Below are 26,633 nucleotides of genomic sequence, written 5' to 3' on the forward strand. Positions count from 1 at the left end.
AGTAGATCATTAATAATACAAATTTAAAAGACTGTCAGTAATCTGTAGACCTCCCCACCCCTAACTATGTGCCCTCCAGGAATTCTGTACAAATATATGTGCCCACCAAAAGTATGAGAGGATGTGTTTCTTCATTCCTTTGCCAACTATGGGTAGTATCAGTCTTTTTAATATTTGCTAATCTAATGTGTGAAAAAACTCATTGCTTTAAATTGCATGTTTTAAATATTAGGTTTCAGAGATTGCTCTTTACATTTCTTGTTTTGAGAATTAGCTGCTTATATCCTTTGCCCATTTTTCTCTGAAGAATTTTTCTTATTAATTCTTGAGCATTATTGATATTGTATAAATAGTGTAATAGCATTGTTGTGTACTCAACTTCTTTATTTCTTTTTTCCATGCTAAGAAAGATGTCCCCAACCACAAGATTATAAAAAAGTATTCTTTTTTTTTTTTTATACTTATTTAGGGTGGAGGGCAATGCATTTAAACACTTAATCCACATGGAATTTATTTTGTGTGTCTAGATATAATTTTATTGCCGAATGTTTAGCTAATTGTCAGCAGAGATTTTTAAATAAGAAAGTGATATTCATCAATTAATTTATGAGAAGAAACTAAGCTGGACTCTCATCACTTGGACTTGGTAATTAATAGCCGTGGTTCTTTTGAAATTTCTACCCAAAGCAACTAAAATACTATGCAAACACCTTATCAAAATGGAGAGATTGGAAGAGGAAACTAATTCTGACTGAAATATGAAGGAGTTTTATTGATTAAAGTTGAAGTTAGATCAAAACATCCAAGTGAAAATATCTAAAAACATAGCTACGTATGACCTCATGAGTATGTCATGAGTGGAATAAAGATTTTAGAGCCATCCATGTAAAAAAGGTGATCATAGTCCTCATAAATACTAAAGCTAAGAGGAAAGATTTCAGAGAATGCAGAGAAGAGAGTGAGAGGGTCACTTCCAGACCATAATTTTTCAAACCTGATAGAAAATCCTTTGGGACTTAAGTCATCTAGCTCTACCACCCTCTACAAGATTTTAATGATCATTTGCTAACCTTCCAGTTTTTCCTGTATATTAATTGAGGACTTTAGCTCTTGATTTTCTTTCTTTTCTACCCCAAACCCAGCCACTATCTGGGAACCTTACCATCCTGTTAGTTTCTTGACCTCGGTTCTAATGGACAAGTACTTCCATTACATTTTAACTCTACAGTCTCATGGCCATACTTGGAATTTTGGCATTATTCAGATTCGTTATGTCTCTGCAATCTTTACTCATTCATGTATGAAAAGAAATTTTCTGAGGACCATTCTGCAGGCGCAATGCATTTTTGATTTGAGGGGGAGGATATATTAGAGTTATCATCTACCATACTTGCAGAAATAATTGACCAGTTCTGATTTTCTGATGGTGACTAATAGACAGTTATCACCTTAGTTCCTGCTTTTAGAAGTTCTAATCTTGCCTTTCAGAATTAAATCTACGTCAAAATGTTGTTTTGGGGGCAGACGAGCTAGTAAGTTTTAGTACTGAAACGCCAGTTGCCAGTTTGAACTGTGCATATCTAAAAACTTTTCACAAGAAAAGACTGTCTTTTGGTGCCATCGACTGTATTTCTAATTTTGACTCTGTCTTATCGATGTGTATCTCTGGTCCTAAACTTCAGTGGTTATAAATAAATTAGCATAAACCCATTTTTCTGAAAGAAAAGCATCTTTCAGCAGGCACCTTGCCGGCAGAAGGTCAGCAGTTAACAATCTTCATACATGAAGAATAGCTGTATAAGGTGATGTAAGAAAATACAGCCTTTTTCCTATATTAGAGATGTTTTCCTAAGCTCAGTTTCCACCTAAAAAGTCATTATTTAATTGAAAAGCGCTTTCCCCCCCGCCCCCTGGGTCTCTATGATGGTTTGTCTGATCAATGAACACGGGAATGAATTTCACCTAGATTTTAATTAAACTAAATACTACAAAAAGCCTGAAACATCTCTGAGATGGTGGCAGTTACTTTTTCCCCAGTTGTAATAAGGCATTAACAGGTGAGTTTACTCTCACAATAATAGAAATTATAACAGAAGAAGCCAGTGTGTATCTCCTTTCAAGACTCTCTGCAACAGAAAGCTTAAATCATGGTAGCTGATAATGTGAGTTGACTTGTAGTCACTTCCATCTTTATGTGTAAGCCCAGTTGCAGAGAACAGAGTGGGTTGATTCACATCCAGGCGCTAAGGGATGATGAGATCATTAGAGGAAATGCCTGAGACTCTCCCACGGACTAAGGAAAGTGGATTGTTGTGGTTTACCGACAGCATCTGTAAATGAATTCAGCAACAATTCTATGTTCTATCCCATGGTGGGTCCTCAGCACAAATTGTCACACACAGTGCAGACCTGTGAATTGTGGTTATTGATTGAATCTGTGGAAGTCAAAGTAGCGTGACGGCACGGTTCTGATGGTTTGCACTTAGCGCTAGCCGTAGTGTGTGTAGCGCTGCACCAAACGTACAATACCCAGCGCCCACATTTTTGTTCGGACTGTCCACTGTTAAATGGAAATGGCGCTGTTGGTCACCTTCCATTGTTCTTGTACCCCTGATTCAGTAACAGAAGATGTAAGAACAGAGAGCCCGAGAAGCTTTTTTCTCCAAATAAGGCTTCATAATCGACATGTATTTCAGTTTGCGTACATGAATAAACACATTGTTACAGCTTTCTTGAGATCCTTAACATACCATAACAGTCACCGATTTAAAGCGTACAGTTAAGTGTGTTTTAGTGTATTCACCGAGTTGTGCAACCATCACCCCAATTTAAAGACATTTTCAACACCTACCATAAGCACCCTACGTACATTAGCAGTCACTCATTTCTCCCAATCTCCCACCCCTGCCCCAGCCCCTGCCTCGGCTGTGGTTACTAATCTGCTTTCTGTCTCTATAGATTTCATTATTCTGGACATTTCATGTAAATGGAATCATACAACATGTGATCTTTTGTGACTGGCTTCTTTCACTTAATATTTTCAGAGTTCATCTACATTGGAGCATGTATTCATTCCTTTTTATGGCCACATCATATGAATGCACATATTTCACTTATCTATTCATCAGTTACTGGACATTTGCATTTCTTCCACTGCTTGGCTACTATTAACAAAGCTGCTGTGAACATCCATGTACAAGTTTTTGTGTGGACGTATTTGACATCTCTTTTGGGCATAGGCCGACGAATGGATATACTCTGGATAATACGGTTAACTCTATATTTAACCATTTGAGGAACTACCAGACTGTTATGCAAAGTATTGTTACCATTTTGCATTCCTAGCAGCAATGTGTGAAGGTTCCCATTTCTCCACATCCTTGAAAACACTTGTTGTCGTCTGTCCTTTTGATTTTCACCATCCTAGAGGGCTAACTAGATACATTTTGTTGAGAAAGAATTTATTTTTAGACTATTTTCTATTTTTAAATGTTTACCGTTTTATAGGCAGGAATGAACTGAATCAGAAAGATTGAAACTAGAAGCAGAAACACACACACCAAGGCTCCTCATTTAATCAGATGTAAACGTGTGTGCTTTACACCCAGCGGTGCATACCATGTCCTCTGGAAGTGCCAGAGGTTCTCAGACTCGTTCTCGGAAGGGACCGTCAAACACTTCCGCTGCCTCTGCTCCACAGGGTGCTCCAGCCTCTGCTTCAACAGCTCCACCACTCGCTTGCCGCTCATTGGCAACTTGTTTCATTTGTCTAAGGCTCCAGCTGGCAAAGGTTTTAAAACTTAAAAAGATCCAAAATCTGCCTGTACTAGATTTCCTGGCTCTGCTTCCAGTTCTGCTCTCTGAAGGCACAAAAGAGACCTCATCTTCTACCTCTCAGGTCCCCACTTCCTTCCCTGAAGTATTTTCCCTCAGGTCTTCACTCTTTGAACCATTTCTCACAGGTCATCCTTTCTACTCCCCTTTCCTAAGTTGACAGCTTCTGGGTCTATTTGTTGACATCCTGTTTTTAAGCATGTCCCTTTGAACTAAGCATGTTGTGCTTCAGATGGTGACAGAGGATTTATCATCTTCCTTTCTGTAAGCTAGAACATTTCTATGGCCTAACATATGTTTTACTCCTATTGAACTCACCAAAGCCATTAAACCTTTATTGCCACACTCTTCCTTGTAAGTTTTTGTTTTGTTTATTCTCATTTCTTAAACTGATAATACATGGTACAAAATTAAAAATATATAAAGGAGTATTTGATAAAGTGTCTTCCCTCTCCCGTTTCCCAGGCACCCATCTTTCCTTTCCAGAGCTACTCAGTGTGACTTGTTCTTGCATATCTTTACAGAGATTTTTAAAACACTTTATAGAAGTTTAATTTACATACCATAAAATACATCCATTTTAAGTATACAATTCAATTATTTTTAGTAAATTTACAGAGCTGTGCAATCATCACCACAATCCAGTTTTAGAACACTTCTGTTACCCAGAAAAGTCCCTTATACCTGTTTGCAATCAATCCACATTCCCAGCCCCAGACAACCTCCAATCTGCCTTTTTCCTTTTATGCACATTTCATGTAAATAGAATTATATAATATCTAGTCTTTGCATCTAGCTTCTTAGCATGATGTTTTCAAGATTCATCCTTGTTACAGTGTGTACCAGTACTCCTTCTTATTGCTGGTTAGTATTCCATTGTTTGGCTCTAACATATTTTCTTTATCCAGTTGCCAGTTGTTGGACATTTGGATTGTTACATTTTTTTTTTTTTTTCGGGTAACGTGAATCATGCTGCTATGAACATTTTTGTAAAAGTTTTTCTGTGGACATATGTTTTCATTTCTTTTGCATATATACGTAGGACTGGAATTGCTGGGTCATATGGTAAGTTTATGTTTAGCTTTTAAGAAAATGCCAAAGTGCAAGCCCCACAAACAGCAAGAAAGTTGAAGAATGAGGTCAGCATTCAAAAATGGGGTCAAATCTACAGCTGGGAAGTGGTGTACAGACAGGTAGAATTTAGATCCTGAGCCTTTAATAAGCACTACCTTCGCTCAGTGCTCTCTGTTTTTAGACTCTATATAAGAACACCTAGGGCTTCCCTGGTGGCGCCGTGGTGAAGAATCCGCCTGTCAATGCAATGCGGAGACACGGGTTCGAGCCCTGGTCTGGGAAGATCCCACATGCCGTGGAGCGATTAAGCCCATGTGCCACAACTACTGAGCCTGCATTCTAGAGCCCATGAGCTACAACTACCGAAGCCCACGCGCCTAGAGCCCATGCTCCGCAACAAGAGACGCCACCGCGATGAGAAACCCACACACCGCAACCAAGAGTAGCCCCCGCTAGCCGCAACTAGAGAAAGCCCGTGCACAGCAATGAAGACCCAGTGCAGCCAAAAACATAAATACATAAAATAAATAAGTTCAAAAAATAAATAAACAAATAAAAAAAAAAACAAACAGAACACCTAATGCAGGTGGAAAGGTGGGAGAGACACTGTAAAGGTCATCTATGCTACATGTACAAGAACCCCGAGAGCACACCAATAGGTACCACATTTTTCACTGCTGTAGCCGATCATTCCCCCTGTACTACCACACTGTAGCACTCCCTTCCCTCATCTACTGCTATAGTCTCTTTGGAAGGTGTTTCAGAACTCTTGTTATGAGAGTGCCAGTTGAACTGTCCTCACTTCCTTCATTTATACCAGGATTTAAGACCTTGTGGTCCGAGATCCTGTCCAGAGAGCAAGCAGGCTAAGACTCTGTCTTTGTTGATACATTTCATCAGAAAGGGCTCTACCCCCTCTCCTAGTTCATGGTGTGAAGTGTTCTTAGCCTCTCGGGAAAGTGGGGAGAATTGAAAGGACTCTAGATGAGAATGCTAGGCTTTGTAAAACATTTCAGTGTTTTTTAAAAATAAGACTCATTTTGTATTGGACTTACAACAGTCCTATGAAATACAAAGAAAGCCAAGAATCAGTGACATGAAATGATCACCAGTAAGAATTACAACAGTCACCGCTTACCTCGTAGCATAGGGCACTGTCCATGATCCTTAAGAAGAGTTACTAGAACTGCCTCGCCCATCTTGCCCCTAAACACCAACACAGCAATCATGTACCTTGAAGGGTACATGATTGCTGTGTTGGAGTTTAGTGGGAGCATCTCACTTACCAGGGACTGACTTTTACCTTGATTCCTTTGTAGTGACGGAGACATCCCTGGTGATGAAAAATTCCCTGGGATTGCAACCTCCAAGCCAGACATTTTGTGTGACACAAACTCAAGAACTCCCCAAGACCTGCAGTAGCAGACATATTCAGGTACTTAAGAGTAACCCAACACCTGAACTTGGGGACATCTCAGTGACAGCTCCAATCCAGAGTTCCAGTCGTCTCCTGGCCCTGCCTCCAGCTCCAAGCCAGGGACAAATAGAGAGTAAGAACGTGGATGATACTAAAACCAAGCTTTCAAAGATTCTGGATGCCTAACACATCCCAAAAGAAAACCAAGATCCTCCACTACTCCCTTTAGGAATCCCTGATATTCACCAGCCGCTGGCCTGCACCGATCCCCTCAGCCAAGAGGAGCAGCCTGGTTCTGAAAATGCTGATCTGAGAGAGAACAGCCGCAGTCGTCAGGACCTAGGGACACTTGAAAATGGGATCGAATCTAGCAGTGGTTTTGCAGACATTACTACACTGGCGGAGGATATTCACCTTCCCCAGCTCTTTAGTTCTTTGAAAGATCTTGATCAATCCCAAGGTTCCAACGGGATCAAAGCCAAAGATACCAGAGCCTTTAAGGTGAATCAGGTGCAGGAAAAGCCAAGTGTCGTAAAGGTTCCCTCTGATCAACCCAGGAAGAACAAACAGAAAGCCTCTGAGCCTATCAGTGGTGCTCCCAAGGCCAAAAGCCAGCCAAAGAATCCAGAGTGCCTGTTAGGGGGAGAAGTGGTTCTATGCAATGCTGCAGTCAGTGACAGGGCTCCTGTGAACACGGCCAAGCACTCGCAAGGCAAACCTCAGAAAGCTGCATCCAGAAAGGTCAGCAAAACTAAGAGCCACGGGCAGGAAAAGACCAAAAGGACCAGAGGAAGAAACAAGGCTGAAGAGAACAAGCAGTCAGGGAACAAAGTCAAGGCAGAAGAGAAGCCAGCAATCCCCAACACGAAGCGAAAGGAACACCAAACTGAGCTTCTCCAAGAGAGCTTGCAAAAGCCTCGAACCTCCCTTGGCGTGCGCATGCTGGAGTCTGTGAAGGTTCTTCATGCGCTGGGGAGGAAGAATGAGACGAAAACTGGGTTCTCTTCCTGTCGGCTCTTGGGAAATTCAAGCAACCCCAAAGACCCCCAGCCACCCCCAGCTATCCAGCCATGGCGGCATACCCCACGTGAGGGGAAGAGTGCTGAGAAAACTCAAGTCGAAGCCCAGAAACCAGACAGCAGTGCTGAAACAGAGTGTCCATCTCCATCCCAGTATGAGCGGCCTCCTCCTGGGAAGGTCAAGTTGATACCTCTGCCTTTTTCTGCCTGGGACAAGCCTCAAGCTCGACCCGCTCCTCGGAGGCCACAGTCTCTGGCCTCACGTCGGCCTGCTGGGGCTTACCGTGCCCAGCCTGGTTCTACTGACTCAGCTCAACCTGCTGCAGTCAATTCATCCCAGCCAGCTCCTGCCTCTTTGCCAGGTCCCGCCAAACCAGCTCAGCCAACTGTGACCAACCCAACCCAACCGGCTTGGACCAACCATACCCAGCCCCGTGTCCCTCAGTCCGCTGCTCCTAGGCCTGCACCCTACCAAACTTCATCTGGCGCTTCTCTCCAGCGCGAGCCTATTCCCCCTGCTGGGACTAAGCGCCAGTCCCCACCCAAGCTCCAAACCCAATTTCTACTCCAAGACTTCAGCAAGCAACGAGTTCCATGGAGGGAACCCAATGTGCCTGAGCCAGTCATGTCAAAGCCCATCGAACAAGAGCAGAGGCCAGAGCGAGAGGCCATGAAGAGGCGGGCTCAACAACAACGGGAGAATGCTGCCAGATACACCTCTTTGGGGAAGCTGCCATTTCTCACCGAGAGGGAAAAACAAATGGAAATTGCTGACTACTACGGATACGTCAAGTGAGAGCTGCTGGGATTCTTGGTGCCACCTTGGCTACCAGCTGTTCTTCCATACATAGGTAAGATAGGTATAGAACTGAATAAGTAAATGGAATACAATGACTAGATGAGTAATAAACCTTAAGAATTTTGAGATGCTGCTAACTGGGGCGTGAGAAAGGAAGGACTGAAAGTTGGATGGGAGAATGAAGGAAAGGGGTAAACACTGAGGAAAGAGGAAGGAACTTGGCCCAGGCCTAGGAAGGCCAACAGAGAGGTATGGATTTAGGAAAGGAAGCAGGAGTGAGGATGAAATGGCAGAAGTAAAAAGCAGGGTCAGAGGTCTGGGTTGAAAGAACACAATTTGAGGAGAGTTGAAGGGGACAGAAGATGAGTCTAGCTTTACTAGGAGAAATAGAAAAAGTCTCTTGGGGACGTTGGCCTTCAGTCTCACAACCACCAGATAGGTATTTCAGAAAACAAGAGGTTCAGGACACATCTCTGAAAGGTTTGAGTTGCCTTATTCACGTGTGATTATAGTGGGGGAATAGGGAAATCTACCAGAGAAGTGGCTAGGGCTCACAGTTATCCTAGGGGCAGCTGACGACAGGGGCAGAGCCAACGGAACTGCTGCATCAAGAGGCCCACGAATAGGGCTTGGTATGTAAATCACGATGTACTCAACACCTAAGCACGAGGGGAGCCAATGCACTATTCAGTTAACCTTGGCAACGACAGGCAAGGCCGGTATTCCTGTGCCACTTCACTTACAGAGGTGCAGCAAAGGGCTGAGGTCACATCCCATGTGGAGGTACAAGGACTCAATTTGAGGCCCAAATGCCTCTGAAGTCCTCTGTATTTGCAGATGCCCGTAGGCGGCCAAGCTGGCTTTCATAGCACAGCATCCTGACGTTACTGGTGGACGAGATCAAACTTCTGGAGGGGCCTAAATATTAACTTGAGGGGCTTCCTCCATTGAGCAGGGCACGTGCCGCCTTTTGTAAGCATCACCATCAACTGAAACGCATGAGAAAAAATCCGACGCAAGCGTCCACTCTCACGGGTGAGAGTGGTGGGGGCACGCGCACTGGGCAGCAGCTGCAACAGCCACAGGACGCAGGCGCCCAGGGGTTCAGAGGCTCCCTGGGAGGCCTCGTGGGGCAGCTCGAGGGAGTGACGATGGGAGAGAGCGGCAGGGGTGGGCGTGAAAAGGAATGCAGTGGGGAGAAGGGAGAGATGGAGACAGTGGATAGTGACTATGGGAAAATGGGCAATTTTCAGTTTCAAAATTATTTTTTTGAGATGTTATTCACATGCCATAAAATTCACCTTCTGAAACTGCAAATTCAGTGTCATTTAGTACATCCACAAGCCTATGCAACCATCACCGGCATCTAACCCATCACGTTTTCATCACCCCAAAAAGAAGCCCCCTTAAGCATCAGCAGGCACTCTTCATCCCCTCTTCCTTCAGTCCTGGCAACCATTAATTTGCTTTCTGTCGCTATGGTTTTGCCTTTTCTGGACAGTTCATGAAATAATACAAATGTGACCGCTGTCTCTGGCTTCTTTCACTTAGCATAATGTTTTCAAGTTCGTCCATGTCGTAGCATGTGTTAGTACTTCATTCCTTTTTATGGCTGTATAATATTTCACATATACACCACATTTAAAAAATCCATTCATCCACTGATGGGCATTTGGGTTTTTTTCACTAATAATGTCCATTTTTTGAGAGTTTATTCTGTGCCAGGCAGCACCAGGCTAAGTTACTGACCTTATTGCACAGATAAAGAGGCTTGGAGAGTGTGAAGAGTTTGCCCAAGATTAAGAGCTAGCAATTGGGGGAACTGGGGTTTGAACTCAGGCAAACTTCAGAGGTAATAGATTCACATGACAGAACACTAGAAAAGGTACACAAGGGTATTCAATGAAAAGTGACCCTTTTCCCCACGTTCCCCAGCCACACATTTCCCTCCTCAGAGACATCTGCTTTGGCCGTGCTGTGGATCCTTCCTGAGAAATACTTATACCCCAACATTTATGTATCACAATTTATTGACTAATCTGTCCCACTGATTTGAAATGTCACTTTTATGGTATAACAGATTCTTATACTATATATATATATATATATATATATATATTAATGTATTTATTTATTTATTTTTGGCTGCTTTGGGTCTTTGTTGCTGTGCACAGGCTTTCTCTAGTTGCGGCAAGCGGGCTTCTCATTGCGGTGGCTCCTCGTGTTGCCGAGCACGGGCTCTAGGCGCGTGGGCTTCACTAGTTGTATCTCACGGGCTTAGCTTCTCCACGGCATGTGGGATCTTCCTGGGCCAGGGATCGAACCCATATCCCCTGCATTGGCAGGAGGATTCTTTTTTTTTTTTTTTTTTTTTTCCAAATGAGAGCTCAAATTCCCACGACCTCCACGGGCCTCTTTTTTTTTTTTTTTTTTTAATGATTAGTCTATGTTTATTTTTATTTATTTTATTTATGGCTGTGTTGGGTCTTCGTTTCTGTCCGAGGGCTTTCTCTAGTTGTGGCAAGCGGGGGCCACTCTTCATCACGGTGTGCGGGCCTCTCACTATCGCGGCCTCTCTTGTAGCGGAGCACAGGCTCCAGACGCGCAGGCTCAGTAATTTTGGCTCACGGGCCCAGCTGCTCCACGGCATGTGGGATCTTCCCAGACCAGGGCTCGAACCCGTGTCCTCTGCATTGGCAGGCAGATTCTCAACCACTGCGCCACCAGGGAAGCCCGGCAGGAGGATTTTTAACCACTGCACCACCAGGAAAGCCCCTTATACGTATTTCTATTTCTCTTTTCAGAGCTGTCCTGACTCTTTTTTGCCTATCTTTTATGTTTGCCTTTTCTCTAAAATTCTTTTTATCTTCTTTTTGATTTAAAAAAATTTTTTCCTCTTCTTGTTTGTTTCTCTTAAGGCATTATCCATTATGTTCATTCACTCGTATTATTTTATTTAATTTATTTAATTAATTAACATTTATTTTTGGAGGTGTCGGGTATTAGTTGCAGCACGTGGGCTCTTTGTTGCAGTGCGTGCTCTTCCTTGCGGCTCGTGGGCTCTCCAGTTGTGGCGCGTGGGCTCCAGAGCACGTGGGCTCAGTAGTTGCGGCGTGCGGGCTTAGTTGCCCTGCAGCATGTGGGATCTCAGTTCCCCAACCAGGGACCGAACCTGCATCCCCTGCATTGCAAGGTGGATTCTTAACCACTGGACAACCAGGGAAGTCCCCACTCTTGTATTATTTTAAATTTAGTCCTCATTTCTGAAACTTTTTTCTTTTATTTTGAATTCTGTCTTGAGTTCTATCATCTTACCTAATTCTGGTTTATGCTGTTCTTTCATCTTTTTTTTATTATGGTAAAATATACATAAAACAAAATTTATTATTTCAACCATTTTCAAGTATACAATTCAGTGACATTAAATACATTCACAATGCTGTGCAACCATCACCACTGTGCAAATTCAAAATAATTATGTCAAAAGATTGAGCAGGACATCAGAAAGATGGAGGCAGCAGCATAGTTTCTGAATCTCTCCAAACCCTTTCATGGAAGAAGATCAACTAAAACCAAACACCCATAGGTGGCATTTATCAGCATTTTCCATTTCCAGAACTTTTTCACCATCCCAAACAGAGACTCTATAGCCACTAAACAATAACTTCCCATTCCCTCCTCGATCCATGTTCTTTCATCTTTCGCACTGTTTTTCCTAACATCTTTTAGCCCACTTTGAAATAATAGGTTACAGTTTTGATCTGTTTTGTGGACCTGTCTTTTCCAACTTGATTTTATTGTCTGAAGAGATGCTATTCTGCTCCTTATTCTCTTTTTTCTTACACTACCTCTGTACGGGATTTGATCCCAATCCTTTTCTGTTACTGATTTTTGGATGAAAAAAGTTTTACAGCACTTTGAAAAGGTGGTGCGAGGCCATGTGGAAACATGTTCTTCATGGCTGTTTCATCAATGCTTCACTTATACTGCTTTGGAATAACTGTTTTCCAGGAGGCATAAACCAGTGGGCTTTATCATTGGACAGAGTGCAGAGAAAGGACCCCACGAAAGCTGATCCCCTTAGCAGAAATGACTTAGTTATGATTTCACCCAAGATTGGTCACAAACCAGCCTGGGAAACTCAAGGAACCAGAGACAAGGCATAATGCCATCTTTCCTTCTCTCTGCCTCAGCTCTCAAGGATTGGTCACCTCCATGTTATTAGTCACTATTATTTGGTTTCTGTTCATAATTACTATCAGAAGACACAGCACTTAGGGGCCTAATTACACTGCCCAGCTATGCACCATTCTTCTTCATTTTGGCTTCCTGTCCACCAGCAGGAACCTGATTTAGTTTTGTTCTCCCTTCACCACAGCCCAGTAATTTTTGTGCATGACTCTCAGTCTCACCAGAATCTGTATCTCTCACTCTGCCCCAACATTCCACCCCATCATTCGCTCCCTTAAGTGTACCCTAGAAATTTCGGGTCAACTGGATATTTTACCACTGTTCACCATCTCTTATGAAACCAGAAGACGAGCAGCTTTCTTATGGAATGACGGAGAACTTGTAAAGATAAAACACCAGTCTGCAGGAGAAAGGGAAGAAGAGAATGATGGAAATCGTTTCTGGAAAACTAGTTTTACATGATGTTTTGTTTGTTCCTGGTAAAGAAATTGAAATCTTCTAAACATTAAAAAAAAAAATCTAAACCACTAAATTCAATAATACAGGAATATAATTTTTGAAAAAAATTTCTTTGGCTGCGTAGCACGTGGGATCTTAGCTCCCCAACTAGGGACTGAACCCAGGCCTGCTGCATTGGAAGCGCAGAGTCTTAACCACTGGACGACCAGGGAAGTCCCAGGAATATCACTTTTAAAGGAGAAGTTATAAACCCCTCGGTTACATGAACTGGAGATTTTTAGTAAGAAGTCATGTATTTTAAATGACTTGGAGCTTTAAAGGAAGGAAGGAAGGAAGGAACGGAGGAAGGAAGGAAGGAAGGAAGAAAAAGGGACTTCCTTGGTGGGGCAGTGGATATAATATCAAAAGTAAATTAATTAATTAAATAAATTTAAAAAAGGAAAAAAAATGCTGAAATCCACTGACTAATTATTCAGGCTATTATATCTTGCTATTTCCAGATACATGCCTTTATAAACTTTTGGTAAAAGGTTATCGTATGTCAGAACAAATGAATTACAGACTTTTCTATTTTTCCAAAATTTGAGAAATTCCCTTACATTTCTACCTTCAAATTTTATAACAAGGGAAAAGTAGTGACAACCCTTATACTTACATTCAATTGCATCATCTGGCCACATGCCTTCTACATCAATCAAATATCTACAAAAGAACAAAATTCGAGTCATTTGTAAATAAAAAGGAAAGAAAATCAAGTTTTTGCAAAAAAAGGTCCAATTGTGCTTTACAAATATAGATAGAAAAATCCTAAGAAAATATCAGCATATCTAATCAATAATTATTAAAGAATGATATATACCATGACTACACAAAGGCTTTATTCCGAGTTTCCCTGGTGGCGCGGTGTTGAGAATCTGCCTGCCAATGCACGGGACACGGATTCGAGCTCTGGTCTGGGAAGATCGCACATGCCCCGGAGCGACTGGGTCCGTGAGCCACAACTACTGAGCCTGCGCGTCTGGAGCCTGTGCTCTGCAACAAGAGAGGCCGCGATAGTGAGAGGCCCGCCCACCGCGATGAACAGTGGCCCCCGCTTGCCGCAACTAGGGAAAGCGCTCGCATAGAAACAAAGACCCAACACAGCCAAAAAACAAAAAAAGGCTTTATTCCAAGGGCCAAGGATGCAAGGATAACGCAACTTTAGAAAATCTATTAATATAGTTATTTACATTAATACAACAATTTAATTAGTAAATGAAAGAGAATAAAATACAGGACCAAACTGGCAGATGTTAAAAAGTTATCTGATAACATACAACGGTCAGTTTCAGTCACTAAAAACAGGAGACTTAATATGACAGAGTATTCATCAAGAACCAACAAATAACAAAAGACAAATTAGGACAAATATTAACATCATATCTAAAAAACCCTATCTAACCAACCATAGGAGCCAGAAACTTAGGAATCACCATCACTGACAGCTATTTCTCCCTCACCCTCATCCTCAACCCACCACCAGTGCTGACAATGATACTGCCTACATACCTCTAGAATCTGTCCACATCTTTCCACCAAAATGACCACCATACCCTGGTCCAAGCCACCATTATCCCCAATTTCTACACAAGGCTCCTCCTAACTTGTTTCCTCGCTTCCACTCTTTCTCCCTGCAGTGTATTCTCCACTCGGTAGCAAAACGATAGGTTGAAAATGCAATTGGGTAGGTTCCACACACTCACCTTCAACAAAAAAAGTTCAATGGTTTTCTATTACTCTTCAAGTCTGAAACCTTAAACAGAAGCCTGCACGATCGAGCTCCTACCCACACTTGCAGCTCCATTATAATGACATGCTCCCCCAACGGCCCCACCTTCCTGGCCAGTTCCTCCAACACAGCATATGCTTTCCTCTTATAGGGTCTTTTGCTATTCCTTATGCTCAGAAATCTCTCCCCAACGTCCCTATCTGGTTAATACCTACTCATCCTTCAGATATCAGCTGAAACATCCCTAAACCTTCTCTAATCTCCATGATGAGATCAAATCCTCCCTAAAATATGCTCTCATGGTACCATGTCCCTCTCCTTGGCACTTGTCAGAGTTGTAATTCTACATGCAGAGTATGATTCTTGAATATCTATTCCCTCTCTGGACTGCTAGAATTCACAAAGGGCAGGTCAAGTCTCTTCACTCACAAAATTTCACATGTCTTTTTGCTAGCACCCAGCACAGTGCTTAAACATAACAGATGCTCAATAAGTATTTCCTGCATGAACAACCATACATTGGTACAGTATAGCAACAGCCACAAAAAGCATAAGGGCATAAACTCCTTGATGCAGAAGTCCCATTCTGAGTGAAGTTAACTGAGACAAAGCATATATATTCAAAGATGTTCACACAGGAATGTTCATTACTTTGATGTTTTATAATATCAAAAACTTCTGACTTGTACATGTTCATCAGTAAGCAAAGGAACAATGCAGCCTTAAAAAAAACAAAACAAAACCAATCAACAGACAAAGGATTTAATCTCCAAAATATATAAATAGGTCATGCAGCTCACTATTAAAAACACAAACAACCCAATCAAAAAATGGGCAGAAGACCTAAATAGACATTTCTCCAAAGAAGACATACAGATGGCCAAGAGGCACACGAAAAGCTGCTCAACATCACTAATTATTAAAGAAATGCAAATCAAAACTACAATGAGGTATCTCACCTCACACCGCTTAGAATGGGCATCATCAGAAAATCTACAAACAGCAAATGCTGGAGAGGGTGTGAGGAAAGGGAACCCTCTTGCACTGCTGGTGGGAATGTAAACTGATACAGCCACTATGGAGAACAGTATGCAGGTTCCTTAAAAACTAAAAATAGAATTACCATATGACCCAGCAATCCCACTACTGGGCATATACCCAGAGAAAACCATAATTCAAAAAGACATATGCACCCCAATGTTCACTGCAGCACTATTCACAATAGCTAGGTCATGGAAGCAACCTAAATGCCCATCGACAGATGAACGGACAAAGAAGATGTGGTACGTATATACAATGGAATATTACTCAGCGATAAAAAAGAACGAACTTGGGTCATTTGTAGAGACGTGGATGGACCTAGAGACTGTCATACAGAGTGAAGTAAGTCAGAAAGAGAAAAACAAATATTGTATATTAATGCATATATGTGGAATCTAGAAAAGTGGTACAGAAGAACCGGTTTGCAAGGCAGAAATAGAGACACAGATGTAGAGAACAAACGTATGGACATCAAGGGGGGAACGCGGGGCAGGGCGGGGGTCGGTGGTGGTGAGATGAATTGGGAGATTGGGATTGACATATATACACTAATATGTATAAAATAACTAATAAGAACCTGCTGTATAAAAAATACATAAATTTTAAAAATTCAAAAATAAATAAATAAATAAACTAATTAATTTAAAAAAAAAAAAAAAGAAAGAGGTTGGGAGACTGTCAAAAGAGCACACAGATCACACACTCAAGCCCCGGAAGATGGGGAACTGCCTTAAGTCCCCCACTTCGGATGACATCTCCCTGCCTCACAAGTCTCAGTCCGACTGGGCTAGCTTTGGCAAGGGGACGGAGCTGGATCAGGAGCTGCTGCTGCCATATCTGGATCAAGTTCCAGTTTTGGTCTCTCATCCAACACCTAGTCAGACTCGCCTAGCACCTCAGCTGAGAGGAGCAAATTAGGATAGCTCAAAGAATAAGCCTCATACAGCATCAGCCTGAAGGAGTTTATGACCCTGGAAGAAATGGATCAGAAAAAAGGATCCGGGGGACTTCCCTGGTGGTGCAGCGGCTAAAGACTCCACACTCCCAACGCAGGGGGCCCGGGTTCGTTCCCCGGTCAGGGAACTAGATCCCACATGCATGCCGCAACTAAGAGTTTGCATGCCACAACTAAGGAGCCCACCGACTGCAATTAAGACCCGGCGCAACCAAATAAACGAATAAATACAATAAAACAAATATTTAAAAAAAAGATCGGGGAGTGTGTGATCTGTATGATGCACTTTGTTTATGAGAACCCAATTTGATTTCTGCTGTGTATGCAGATCACCTGGGCTGTACAGATGACTGGCTGATGAGATCCTTCACGTGCCCCTCCTGCATGGAGACAGTTGATGCAGCACTGCTTTTGTCCTACGCGACTAACTGAGCCAGTGTCTCTCACCTGACTTCAAGTGAACCATCATTTTTGGTGGTTTTGATCTTTTGTCGTTGAGCCCAAAGAGCCAGGGATTAGGAATTAAGATCATGCATGAAAGTTTCCTAAAAATTCCTGAACGGCTGCAGATGTTGGGGAAAAGCACGTGATATTTTAGAAATTTAGGGGGAAAAAGTAGGATGGTATTTTTATGTAAAGCCTTCACCCAGTGTTGAAAAATATAATTGTTATTTAGATCTTGTTATTCCTCCAGTACATAGGAATTGTGTAAAGTGTTACAGCAGCTATATATGTTTCAATTGTGTGTCAAAGATTAGGATAAAGATAGTGGTTGTTTTTCCTAAGTGAGATAACTTTCTTCTTCCCCCTACCCAAATTCTTTTCTGAAGTTGCTGGCATTTGGGTCAAGGTTTTATTAAAAGCCACATTTTAGAACACTGGCACAAAAAAAGGAGTTTTAAGCTGGTTTGCATAGTTCTTTTTTTGTTTTAGAATAAACATAGAGCACTTATTTTTTACTTTCTAGGAACTCCACAAGTTAAGGTCCCATTGTTCTTTTGCTGTGATTGTTGTTACTATTGATGTTGCTGTTTTCTGTCTTTGCTGGTTCTTTCTAATCTACCATTTGTCATTATTGGCATATGATCATCTCAGGGGCACAAGATGGCTGCTGTAAAACCAAATATCATATTCTCACAAAACAAGGAGGAAGCAGAAAAAGAGCCCAAATGGTCATTTTCCTAATGCCTATTTATCTTTTGTCAGAGAAAAATATCATTCTCATAAGCACAACAACAGCCTTCCCTTAATTACTCATTTGCCAAAACAGATTGATATGACCATTCATAAGACAATTCACGGCAAAGAGGGATATGATAATGATTGTCTTAGCCTAACAAGGATTTATCCACTCAAGCTGAATGCTTCACTCCTCAAAAAAGTCATAAAGTTCTATGAGCAAGGAAGAACTACTAAGTGACTGTTAAGTAAACCATCAGAATTGTTTGTCCAAGACCATACGATTCTTTCTTTCCACTGGAAATGGAATTCATTGCCTTAGGTCTTTTTAAATAGTGTACTATTACTGTTGGGGCTGGCTCTGTGCTTGAAAACCAGCTGAAAACCAGTTATAACCTGTTACAGGTGCTATATCTGTTTGCAGTTAAGAAATGCAGAATTCAAAGTGATCTCCTAGCTTGTAAGCCAACTGAGATTCACTGTCCCTCTTCTATAAAAAAAATGAGCTAATGTGTCCAGAAACTAACTCTAGTAAAGTGGGGTTTAACATTACCCTTTCTTATGAGTTTCGTTTCTCAGTTTCTCAGTTGTAACAATTTTGATTTCTTCTTTCCTGTGACCTCCTTCCCTGTTGTCTTGAAGCACAGCAAAAGGATACTGCATGTCTTCTTATTGTAGTGCTGAGGTTACTGAAGTTATATAAAACACATCTCAGTCTCTGTTTCTTGGAAGGAAAGTCCCGCTAGTTGACTGACAATTCTAAGCAGGGAGAATTAAGAGAAATGTGTTTCATGTTTTGCACACAAATGAAGAATTCATATAATCACGACTTCACAGCTGTGATCTCAAAAAAGAAGGAATTTCTCTCTTTCTATTTTTCTTGCAATTAACGTAAGAACACTCTGAATCTCTAAGCTTCTGAAGTGTTAGTAGAGATGGTCTAGTAAAGATGTAGTTGTAATGTTTTACCCATTCAGCATGTGTTTATTTTTCCTTATGTACTCCAAGGTGACATATTTGTTCAGCTCAGTGATATTACAGCTAAAAAAATCATTCATTAGTAAAAGGAGAAGCAATCTCAACCTAACAAATCAGAAGTGTTTCTTATTATTTTATATTGAGTTGAATATTTGACTCGTAACACTTTTTGCTACATACAAAACACAAGTCTCTTGAAGGGTTCCTCATAAGTGCATTATACAAGAATTTAGTATGTCATAAGCACTTAAAGATTTGACATTCAACTGTAGTAGTATCCATGTTGGTTACTTTTCTTACAAGCCCCATGATGAGTTTGAGAAACACTGAAAGAATTCGAGTCTCAGGTTCTATTAAATTGTTACATGTATCTTGCTTAAGTTTGTGCTCATTTATTTATATCCAACTACATAAAGCAAATTTGGAGGAAAAAAAAGAATAATAAATAAATAAGAATGAGGTCTCCAAATATTGTCAGAGGAAGATGTCCTCCATATATTAAATTATAAACCAGAATGTCTAAAACACTATACCATTAAATCACAGGTACAGTCAGTTCTGTATATCCAACGGTTCCATAACCTGCAGATACGGAAGCCCGACTGTACTACACCATTTTACATACGGGACTTGAGCATCCGAGGATTTTCGGATCCATGGGGAGTCCTAAACCCAATCCCCCTGCAGATACCAAGGGACCATTGTATATGCTTATATCTGCATTTTTTACGTCTGAAAAAATATGTGCTAAATTATTACTGGTGGTAACATCGGAGTAGGGGGCAAAATTGCCTTCCACTTCATACACTTCTCTGACTGCATTTTTTGCATTCAGCTTACATTAGCTTACATTACTATTGTAAACAGAACAATTTACACATGCTCTGCCTCTTGGGGTTGGCAACTCACCTGCACATGAGGTAGCCAGTCCTGTTGAAACCATGGGTACAGTGGACACCAAGAAGTCTGTCTAGAAAAGAGGGAATATGGAATTAAGTAAGCGAAGTAGAGACACTAAAAACAAGTTATACAATTTTCTGAAGAGTAGCCTTTATTAGTTACCACAACACTACCACTATCCTGAAAAGGAAAAACTCTGAAGAAAAGAGTGTTTTTGCAGGAACATACAATAAAGAATTAACTACTATACAGTCAAAATTCATTGTCTCTGGGAAATTTTGCATAGCCTCCAATCAGATGCAATAGTGTGGACTGGAGAATGCCCATCAGGAACTGATCTGACTATAGAAAAAGGGAGTGGAAAAAAAAAAACAGGCTATCAGAAGAATAGAATTTATTTTTGAGTGAAACAAATGGAATGCCTTCAGTTTAATGCTCAATATTAAAAAGAACAAACGGTTTCTGAAGGGCTCTTGGGGTCCCCCAAAGCTCTTCCATTCCTTCTCTCCTTCACTGCTCCTCACACGCCACGGGTCTATGTGCCTGTGGAGTTCTCGGGGTAAGTAGCACCGTTCTTATTTCACAATGAAAAAGTAAGGCTTGAGACGTAAGCCCAAGCTGCACAGCAGGCAAACAGAAAAAAGACTAGAATCGAGTCTCAGATTTTTCCAACTATGCCACAGTATTCTGTGGTCCAGGACTTAAAAAAAATTATATGAGAGAGTAAATAAAAAACAACAACATGTAGCTGATCTCTGCAAAAGCTATGTCTGTGACTAGGTGGTGTCTGGCATTCGTAATCTCCTGCCTGGATTACTACCGCCCTTCAATTCTAACAATCTCTTCTATTTCAACTGATCCTCCACATGGAAGATGTTCTCTCTCTAAAATATAAACTTGGCTGGATTGCTCTGTTGCTTAAAAATCTGTTGTAGCAATGCAACTTCCCTAACACGAAGCGTCTGCAACTTCTCCACAGTCCCTGCTCATGCGGTCAATTCGGCATCGGCTACTGGTGCCTCTTTCCAGACACTCATGGGTAGTGCCTACCTTTACCAACATTCTAGCACGACTATGTTATCTGGAGTTACTGACCACAGCCAGATCTCCACTTCAGCTCCTTCCTATCCAGGTGTTCTTGAGTGGGACATCACAGGAAGCACGGAAAAGAATTCTTCTTCACTCGGAGACTTTACTCTGGCACTCACTGACCGGCACACAGTTGCTTCCTCCGTGTTTATGGCAGCCCAGTATGATAAAACTTCAGACGACAATAACATGGTCCCTCTATATCCATCGCTTTCTGCCAGGCTTGCTCAGGGAACACCATCTCAGATTCCAAATCAGGGGCATAGCCGCCTGTCACTTCCCTACCAGGAAGGAAGCCAGGTAGATTACTATAACCAAGGCACACTGGGGTCTTTACTGTATGGAGAACTTGGCTCCTGCCCGCAATCCTATGGCTCTGCGTCATACACAGGAAGTAGGGCCTCTGTGCAACCAGAAATGGGAATGGGACTGAAGGAGATCCAGCCCACAAATATCCGACCACCAGCTTCCACCTCTGCAATCTGCCACCCTGTGTCTGCTCAACGCATCACAGAAACAAGTTTTCAAGGTGAGTATACAAACGGCAGAGAAAGTTGAAGAATGAGGTCGGCGTTCAAAAATGGGGTCAAATCGACAGCTGGGAAGTGGTGTAGAGACAGGTAGAATTTAGATCCTGAGCCTTTAATAACCACTACCTTCGCTCAGTGCCCTCTGTTTTGAGACTCTATAGAAGAACACCTAGGGCTTCCCTGGTGGCGCCTGCCAATGCAGGGGACACGGGTTCGAGCCCTGGTCTGGGAAGATCCCACATGCCGTGCAGCACCTAAGCGCATGTGCCACAACGACGGAGCCTGCATTCTAGAGCCCGTGAGCCTCAACTACCGAAGCCCACGTGCCTACAGCCCATGCTCCGCTACAAGAGAAGCCACCGCGATGAGAAGCCCGCACACCGCAACCAAGAGTAGCCCCCGCTAGCCGTAACTAGGGAAAGCCCGTGCACAGCGATGAAGACCCAGTGCAGCCAAGAAAATAAATACGTAGAATAAATACGTTCAAACAATAAATAAATAAATAAACATAAATTAAAAAAAAAAAAAGAACACCTAATGCAGGAGGGAAGGTGGGAGGGCCACTGTAAAGGTCATCTATGCTACATGTACAAGAACCCCGAGAGCACACCAATAGGTACCACATTTTTCACTGCTGTAGCCGATCATTCCCCCTGTACTATACCACACTGTGGCACTCCCTTCCCTCATCTACTGCTATAGTCTCTTTGGAAGGTGTTTCAGAACTCTTGTTATGAGAGTGCCAGTTGAACTGTCCTCACTTCCTTCATTCATACCAGGATTTAAGACCTTGTGGTCCGAGATCCTGTCCAGAGAGCAAGCAGGCTGAGACTCTGTCTTTGTTGATATATTTCATCAGAAAGGGCTCTACCCCCTCTCCTAGTTCATGGTGTGAAGTGTTCGTAGCCTCTCAGGAAAGTGGGGAGAATTGAAAGGACTCTAGATGAGAATGCTAGGCTTTGTAAAACATTTCAGTGTTTTTTAAAAATAAGACTCATTTTGTATTGGACTTACAACAGTCCTATGAAATACAAAGAAAGCCAAGAATCAGTGACAGGAAATGATCACCAGTAAGAATTACAACAGTCACCGCTTACCTCGTAGCATAGGGCACTGTCCATGATCCTTAAGAAGAGTTAGCAGAAATGCCTTGCCCATCTTGCCCCTGAACCCCTTGAAAGGTACACGACTGCTGTGTTGGTGTTTAGGGGGAGCATCTCACTTCCCAGGGACTGACTTCTCCCTTGATTCCTCTGTAGTGATGGAGACTTCCCCGCTGATGAAAAATTCCCTGGGATTGCAACCTCCAAGCCAGACAGCTTTCCTACGGACTGACAGAGAACTCGTCAAGATGAAACACCAGTCTGTGGTAGAAAGGGAAGAAGAGAATGATGGACATCGTTTCTGGGAAACTATTTTTACATTATGTTTTGTTTGTTCCTGGTAAATAAACTGTCATCTTCTTAACGTTAAAACAAAATCTAAACCACTAAATTCAATAATACAGGAATATAACTTTCGAAAAACATTTCTTTGGCTGCGCAGCATGTGGGATCTTAGCTCCCCAGCCAGGGATTGAACCCACGCCTGCTAGCATTGGAAGCGCGGAGTCTTCACCACTGGACCACCAGGGAAGTCCCAGGAATATCACTTTTAAAGGAGAAGGTATAAACCCCTTGGTTACATGAACTGGAGATTTTTAGTAAGAAGTCAATATATTTGTTGTTAGGCACATTTTATGTTAGGCTGTCTCCCTGCACAGGATGCAGGCGCCTTGAAAATGGAAATCATATCCCTCTAGAGTACGTCCCTCTTCTTTCAGCTTTGCAGTTTGCTGCTCCGCTTGTTCAACCCCACCTAGTAATAACCTATACTTCCCTTGTTCCTGTTTTCCCATCTGGAAAACAGACAAAAGGCAACCAGACAACGCAAAGGTCTCAACAACTAAGGGATATCCAAAACCAGAGATGGCCAGAACTTCTGGATCCCTCATGAAACCTAGCCCGGTGTTCGATACGTAGGTATCATTAATACGTGCGTGTTGACTGAAACGGTTGAAACTCAATTCTTCCACTTCCCAGTTTAGTTTTAGTCCTCACACAAAACCTGATCATCAAATTCCTTAATGCGAGGAATCACAGTGAAAAATCATATCTCAACTGACTTCTGTCAGATGAGTGAGAACTAAGGTTAATTCAGTGTATCTGAAGCATAGAAAGTGAGGGCAAAAGTGGCACAAGATGGGGCTAGAGGAGCAGAGAGGATTCTAGACCACGCAGAGTCTTCAAGGCCAACACTGTGTTTTCTAGTCTCAAAACAATGTTTGTGAGCGATGTTTATGAGCAATGTTCCAGCTTGCTTCGAAGGTTTCTTGTGTGAAGAATGGATTGGAAGGAAACAAGATATATGGACACTAGTTAGGACCTAGTCGCAACAGACAGGCAAGTTCAGTATTAGGATGTTGAGGAAGAGCTGACAGATTCCAAAGAAATGCAGGAGATAAACTGAAGCGGGCTTAATGGGGTATGAGATGGAGGAAAGGAAGGTCGTAGGGAATTCAAGGGTTTACTGCGCACATGAGCAAAGCCTCAAAATGAATCATTTGGACGTACAGAGGTAGATCTCCCAAACGACACCGGTTAGGAAGCAACGGTACGCCCTTCAGAATTCCCAGAGACAACACAAATCAACTGTTTCGATGGAAACTTCGGCGGGACCCTTGATTTCCACGGCAATATAGAGAAAAGAGACACTGATCTGGCCTGCCGGTATTTAGGAAGTTGTTAGCCTGACATCACATACTAGTATCATGTAAGTAGGCCGTCTGAAGTAGGAAGCTTAGGGGAAAAACCTTGAAGAAAACTTACAAGCTTAAGCCACACCTCTATACTACACCACCTTTCACAATTTCTTCTCAGATAAGCATCATCCCCATCAGTGAAGAAACTCGTATCTCATAATAGGAAAAACAGGCCTAAAGATTCAATGTGTGTCTTTGGAGGTCCCATCTATGCGCTATCTTCCTGGGACCAGAAAAGTCCCCAGGAACATCAATCTTTTTGCACCCCTGAAAGCTTACCACCAAGGAAAATGACTAGGTCCACAGATTTCCTCCCTCAAACCAGCTTACCTCACACAGAAATCAGTAGCAACTCAGCCCTTACTCACATGATCACAGTCACAAGAGTGGTTAGGGAGAAAAGCACTAACCGGGGGAACTAAAACAGAGGCAATCCAGGCCAAGTTGGGCTGGTGGCAGATATCTGCTCCTTACGCTCGGGTGCATAATGCGACTCACCACAATGCCTTTTTCACAGACCCTTTTGAAAGTTTCTCCACAAAATCCAACAGCTCAACTTAGTTCATGACGCTTCAAGGTCAACGATCGTCAAGAGAAAAACATGCAATATGTCTTACAATGTTGGATTCCTTACAAATAGGACAAGGAAATAACCATGTAGACAAAACCAGAGCATTTGAACACATCTGTGTTCTACAAACACACCAGTGAATGCTATCAATAAGGTACTATGACATAAAACAAAATGAAAACTAGATGTGAGACTGTTCTCTTCAGTGTACAGACTTCGTGGCAGTTGCTCCACTCTCTAGCTACTTATATCGTTAACTCTCTGTTCTGTGAATACAAAATGAGGCCCAAGTGTGTCAACTTGTTTCCCACAGAAACCAAAAAACCTCCATGCATCTCTTTTCTCCTGTGCCCTTTCACCTTACCTGCTCCCAATTCTCCACCAATGTCCTCCTCTTTCTCTAATTATTCTCCTCTTCATTTTGCTTGGCCTTGCACCCAAGCATGCAAGACAGAGAGTCCTACAGGTCCAAGATGCGAGAGTGGCTGTTTGCAAGGGGGAGGAGATTACAGTAACTGCCACACTGTATATACTTCTGTGCAAAGAAAAAGGGACAGTGTTCAGAACGTCTCTCACATAGAAAAAGAGCTGGATGGCAGGATACCTGTGTGGCCCAAGGAACTAGAGCTAGCAAATTATGGGCCAAAGAATTGCAACCAAAGGCTGGAAGAGGAAAGGTCTGCAACCAGCTCTGTCTCCTAGCTCTCTGGTATTTGCTGCCAACGGGCAGAGTCGATTTCGTGAAGCATCAAGCACTGAAAAGAAGACTCCTGCTGCTGGAAGTTGACAGGAAGTAACATCCAATGCAAGATCAAGGCTTGTCCTAGAAGCAATGCCCATAATGGAAGAAAAAAAAAAAAAAAGAAGAAGAAGAAGAAAGCGGAAGAGAAATGCTAAGTCGCAAGTCCAACCTGGCCCCCAGCCTAGCCCAGCCCAAGGAAGGCAGGAGTCAAGGAGAAGAAACTCGAAGAGAAGAGCCTTGGACCACAACATTCTCCACAAGGTACACTCAACAAACTTCACCCTACTCTTGAACCAAGCTACAAAAAGAGCTTCTTCATCCCTACTTTTGCTCCTTGAAAGCTGCTATCAGTTCACTCATTAGACACATATGATTTCAGAACAACTGTTAATAGTTCAAACTAGATGGCACTTTCCTTCCTAAGGATATTAATTAAGTTAAGATCTCTATAGCTCTAAGTATATGATACATAAAATAGAATACTCTGTAGAATATAAGCAACTGTTAGTTCATTATATTAATGAACGTCTGTAAGAAATGTTGCAATGATTTCCCTAATGGAAGAGCCTGGGGGAGGTAAGTCTGTCTTCTAGGATTTCCTCCCCAGAGCTCAGAAATGTAGGTGTTGTTTTAGCTCTCCTACACTCTCTTCACCCAACCCCGCCTTCCTCTTGGGGATCGGACCTCCCTATTGGCTAGCTCATACCTTCCAACTGCCTGCTTTGTGACATCACTCTCCTACCAAACCTACTACCACTTGGTAGAGTCTTGGGGTTTCCGTGGAGCTGTTTGGACCAGTAACCAGTGACCTCTGGACTGGACACGTGCGCCGTTCAGCTGCAGCCACTCAGACATCCTCTAGTGTTGTCTCCTCAGCCCTTGTACCTGCAGTTGATGGTTCCTCTTCTCTGACCATGTCAGGTAAGAAAAGACACTTTGGAAAGTTTTGCGTTCGATTTCTTTGGCCCCTAAATTGAGTAGGAGATTCAACATAGCAGGGAATGATGAGGGAAAGTATTGAACTACAAGTCTGGAGACCTAACTTCAGTTTTGACTTGGACGTTTACTATCTGTGTGACTTTGGACGAATCGCTGACTGTCTCACAAAGCCTGCTGCTTTCCTTATCTGTTACGTTAGGATACCACATTGGGTTGATCACTCTGATCCCCTTCCTTTCCAGTATTGAGCCTTAAAGGGTACCCATGGAGAAAGTGAAATCAGAGACTTCTCAAGAGGGTTTCAACAGAAACATAGAAAAGCCAGGTGACATAGAAAACTAGCAATAT

The 26,633-nt window shown here is 42.3% G+C and overlaps 2 protein-coding genes and 1 pseudogene across 2 annotated transcripts in view; 2 read left to right on the forward strand and 1 right to left on the reverse strand.

The window, feature by feature from the left end:
- Positions 1-6,157: 6,157 nt before the first annotated feature.
- Positions 6,158-8,140, forward strand: LOC130709336 (uncharacterized protein C2orf78-like; the record flags this gene model as incomplete). The annotated part of the gene is given in 1 exon segment (XM_057557847.1): positions 6,158-8,140. A coding segment is annotated over 1 exon segment (1,983 nt), but the record flags the coding sequence as incomplete, so codon positions are not given.
- A 2,121-nt stretch (positions 8,141-10,261) lies between these two features.
- LOC103001698 (uncharacterized) overlaps positions 10,262-26,633 on the reverse strand; it is a 187,293-nt gene continuing 170,921 nt past the window's right edge. Inside the window, exons 8-10 of the mRNA XM_057557855.1 lie at positions 19,624-19,684; positions 13,449-13,495; positions 10,262-12,734 (exon numbers count right to left, since the gene is read on the reverse strand). Coding sequence (XP_057413838.1) covers positions 12,667-12,734; positions 13,449-13,495; positions 19,624-19,684 — 176 coding nt within the window. The 3' untranslated portion in view covers positions 10,262-12,666. The remainder of the gene's footprint in view (positions 12,735-13,448; positions 13,496-19,623; positions 19,685-26,633) is intronic.
- On the forward strand, positions 16,244-17,518 carry LOC130709347 (RING finger protein 11-like; annotated as a pseudogene).

This window comes from Balaenoptera acutorostrata, chromosome 12 (genome assembly GCF_949987535.1).
Source record: "Balaenoptera acutorostrata chromosome 12, mBalAcu1.1, whole genome shotgun sequence".
Classification (NCBI taxonomy): domain Eukaryota; kingdom Metazoa; phylum Chordata; class Mammalia; order Artiodactyla; family Balaenopteridae; genus Balaenoptera; species Balaenoptera acutorostrata.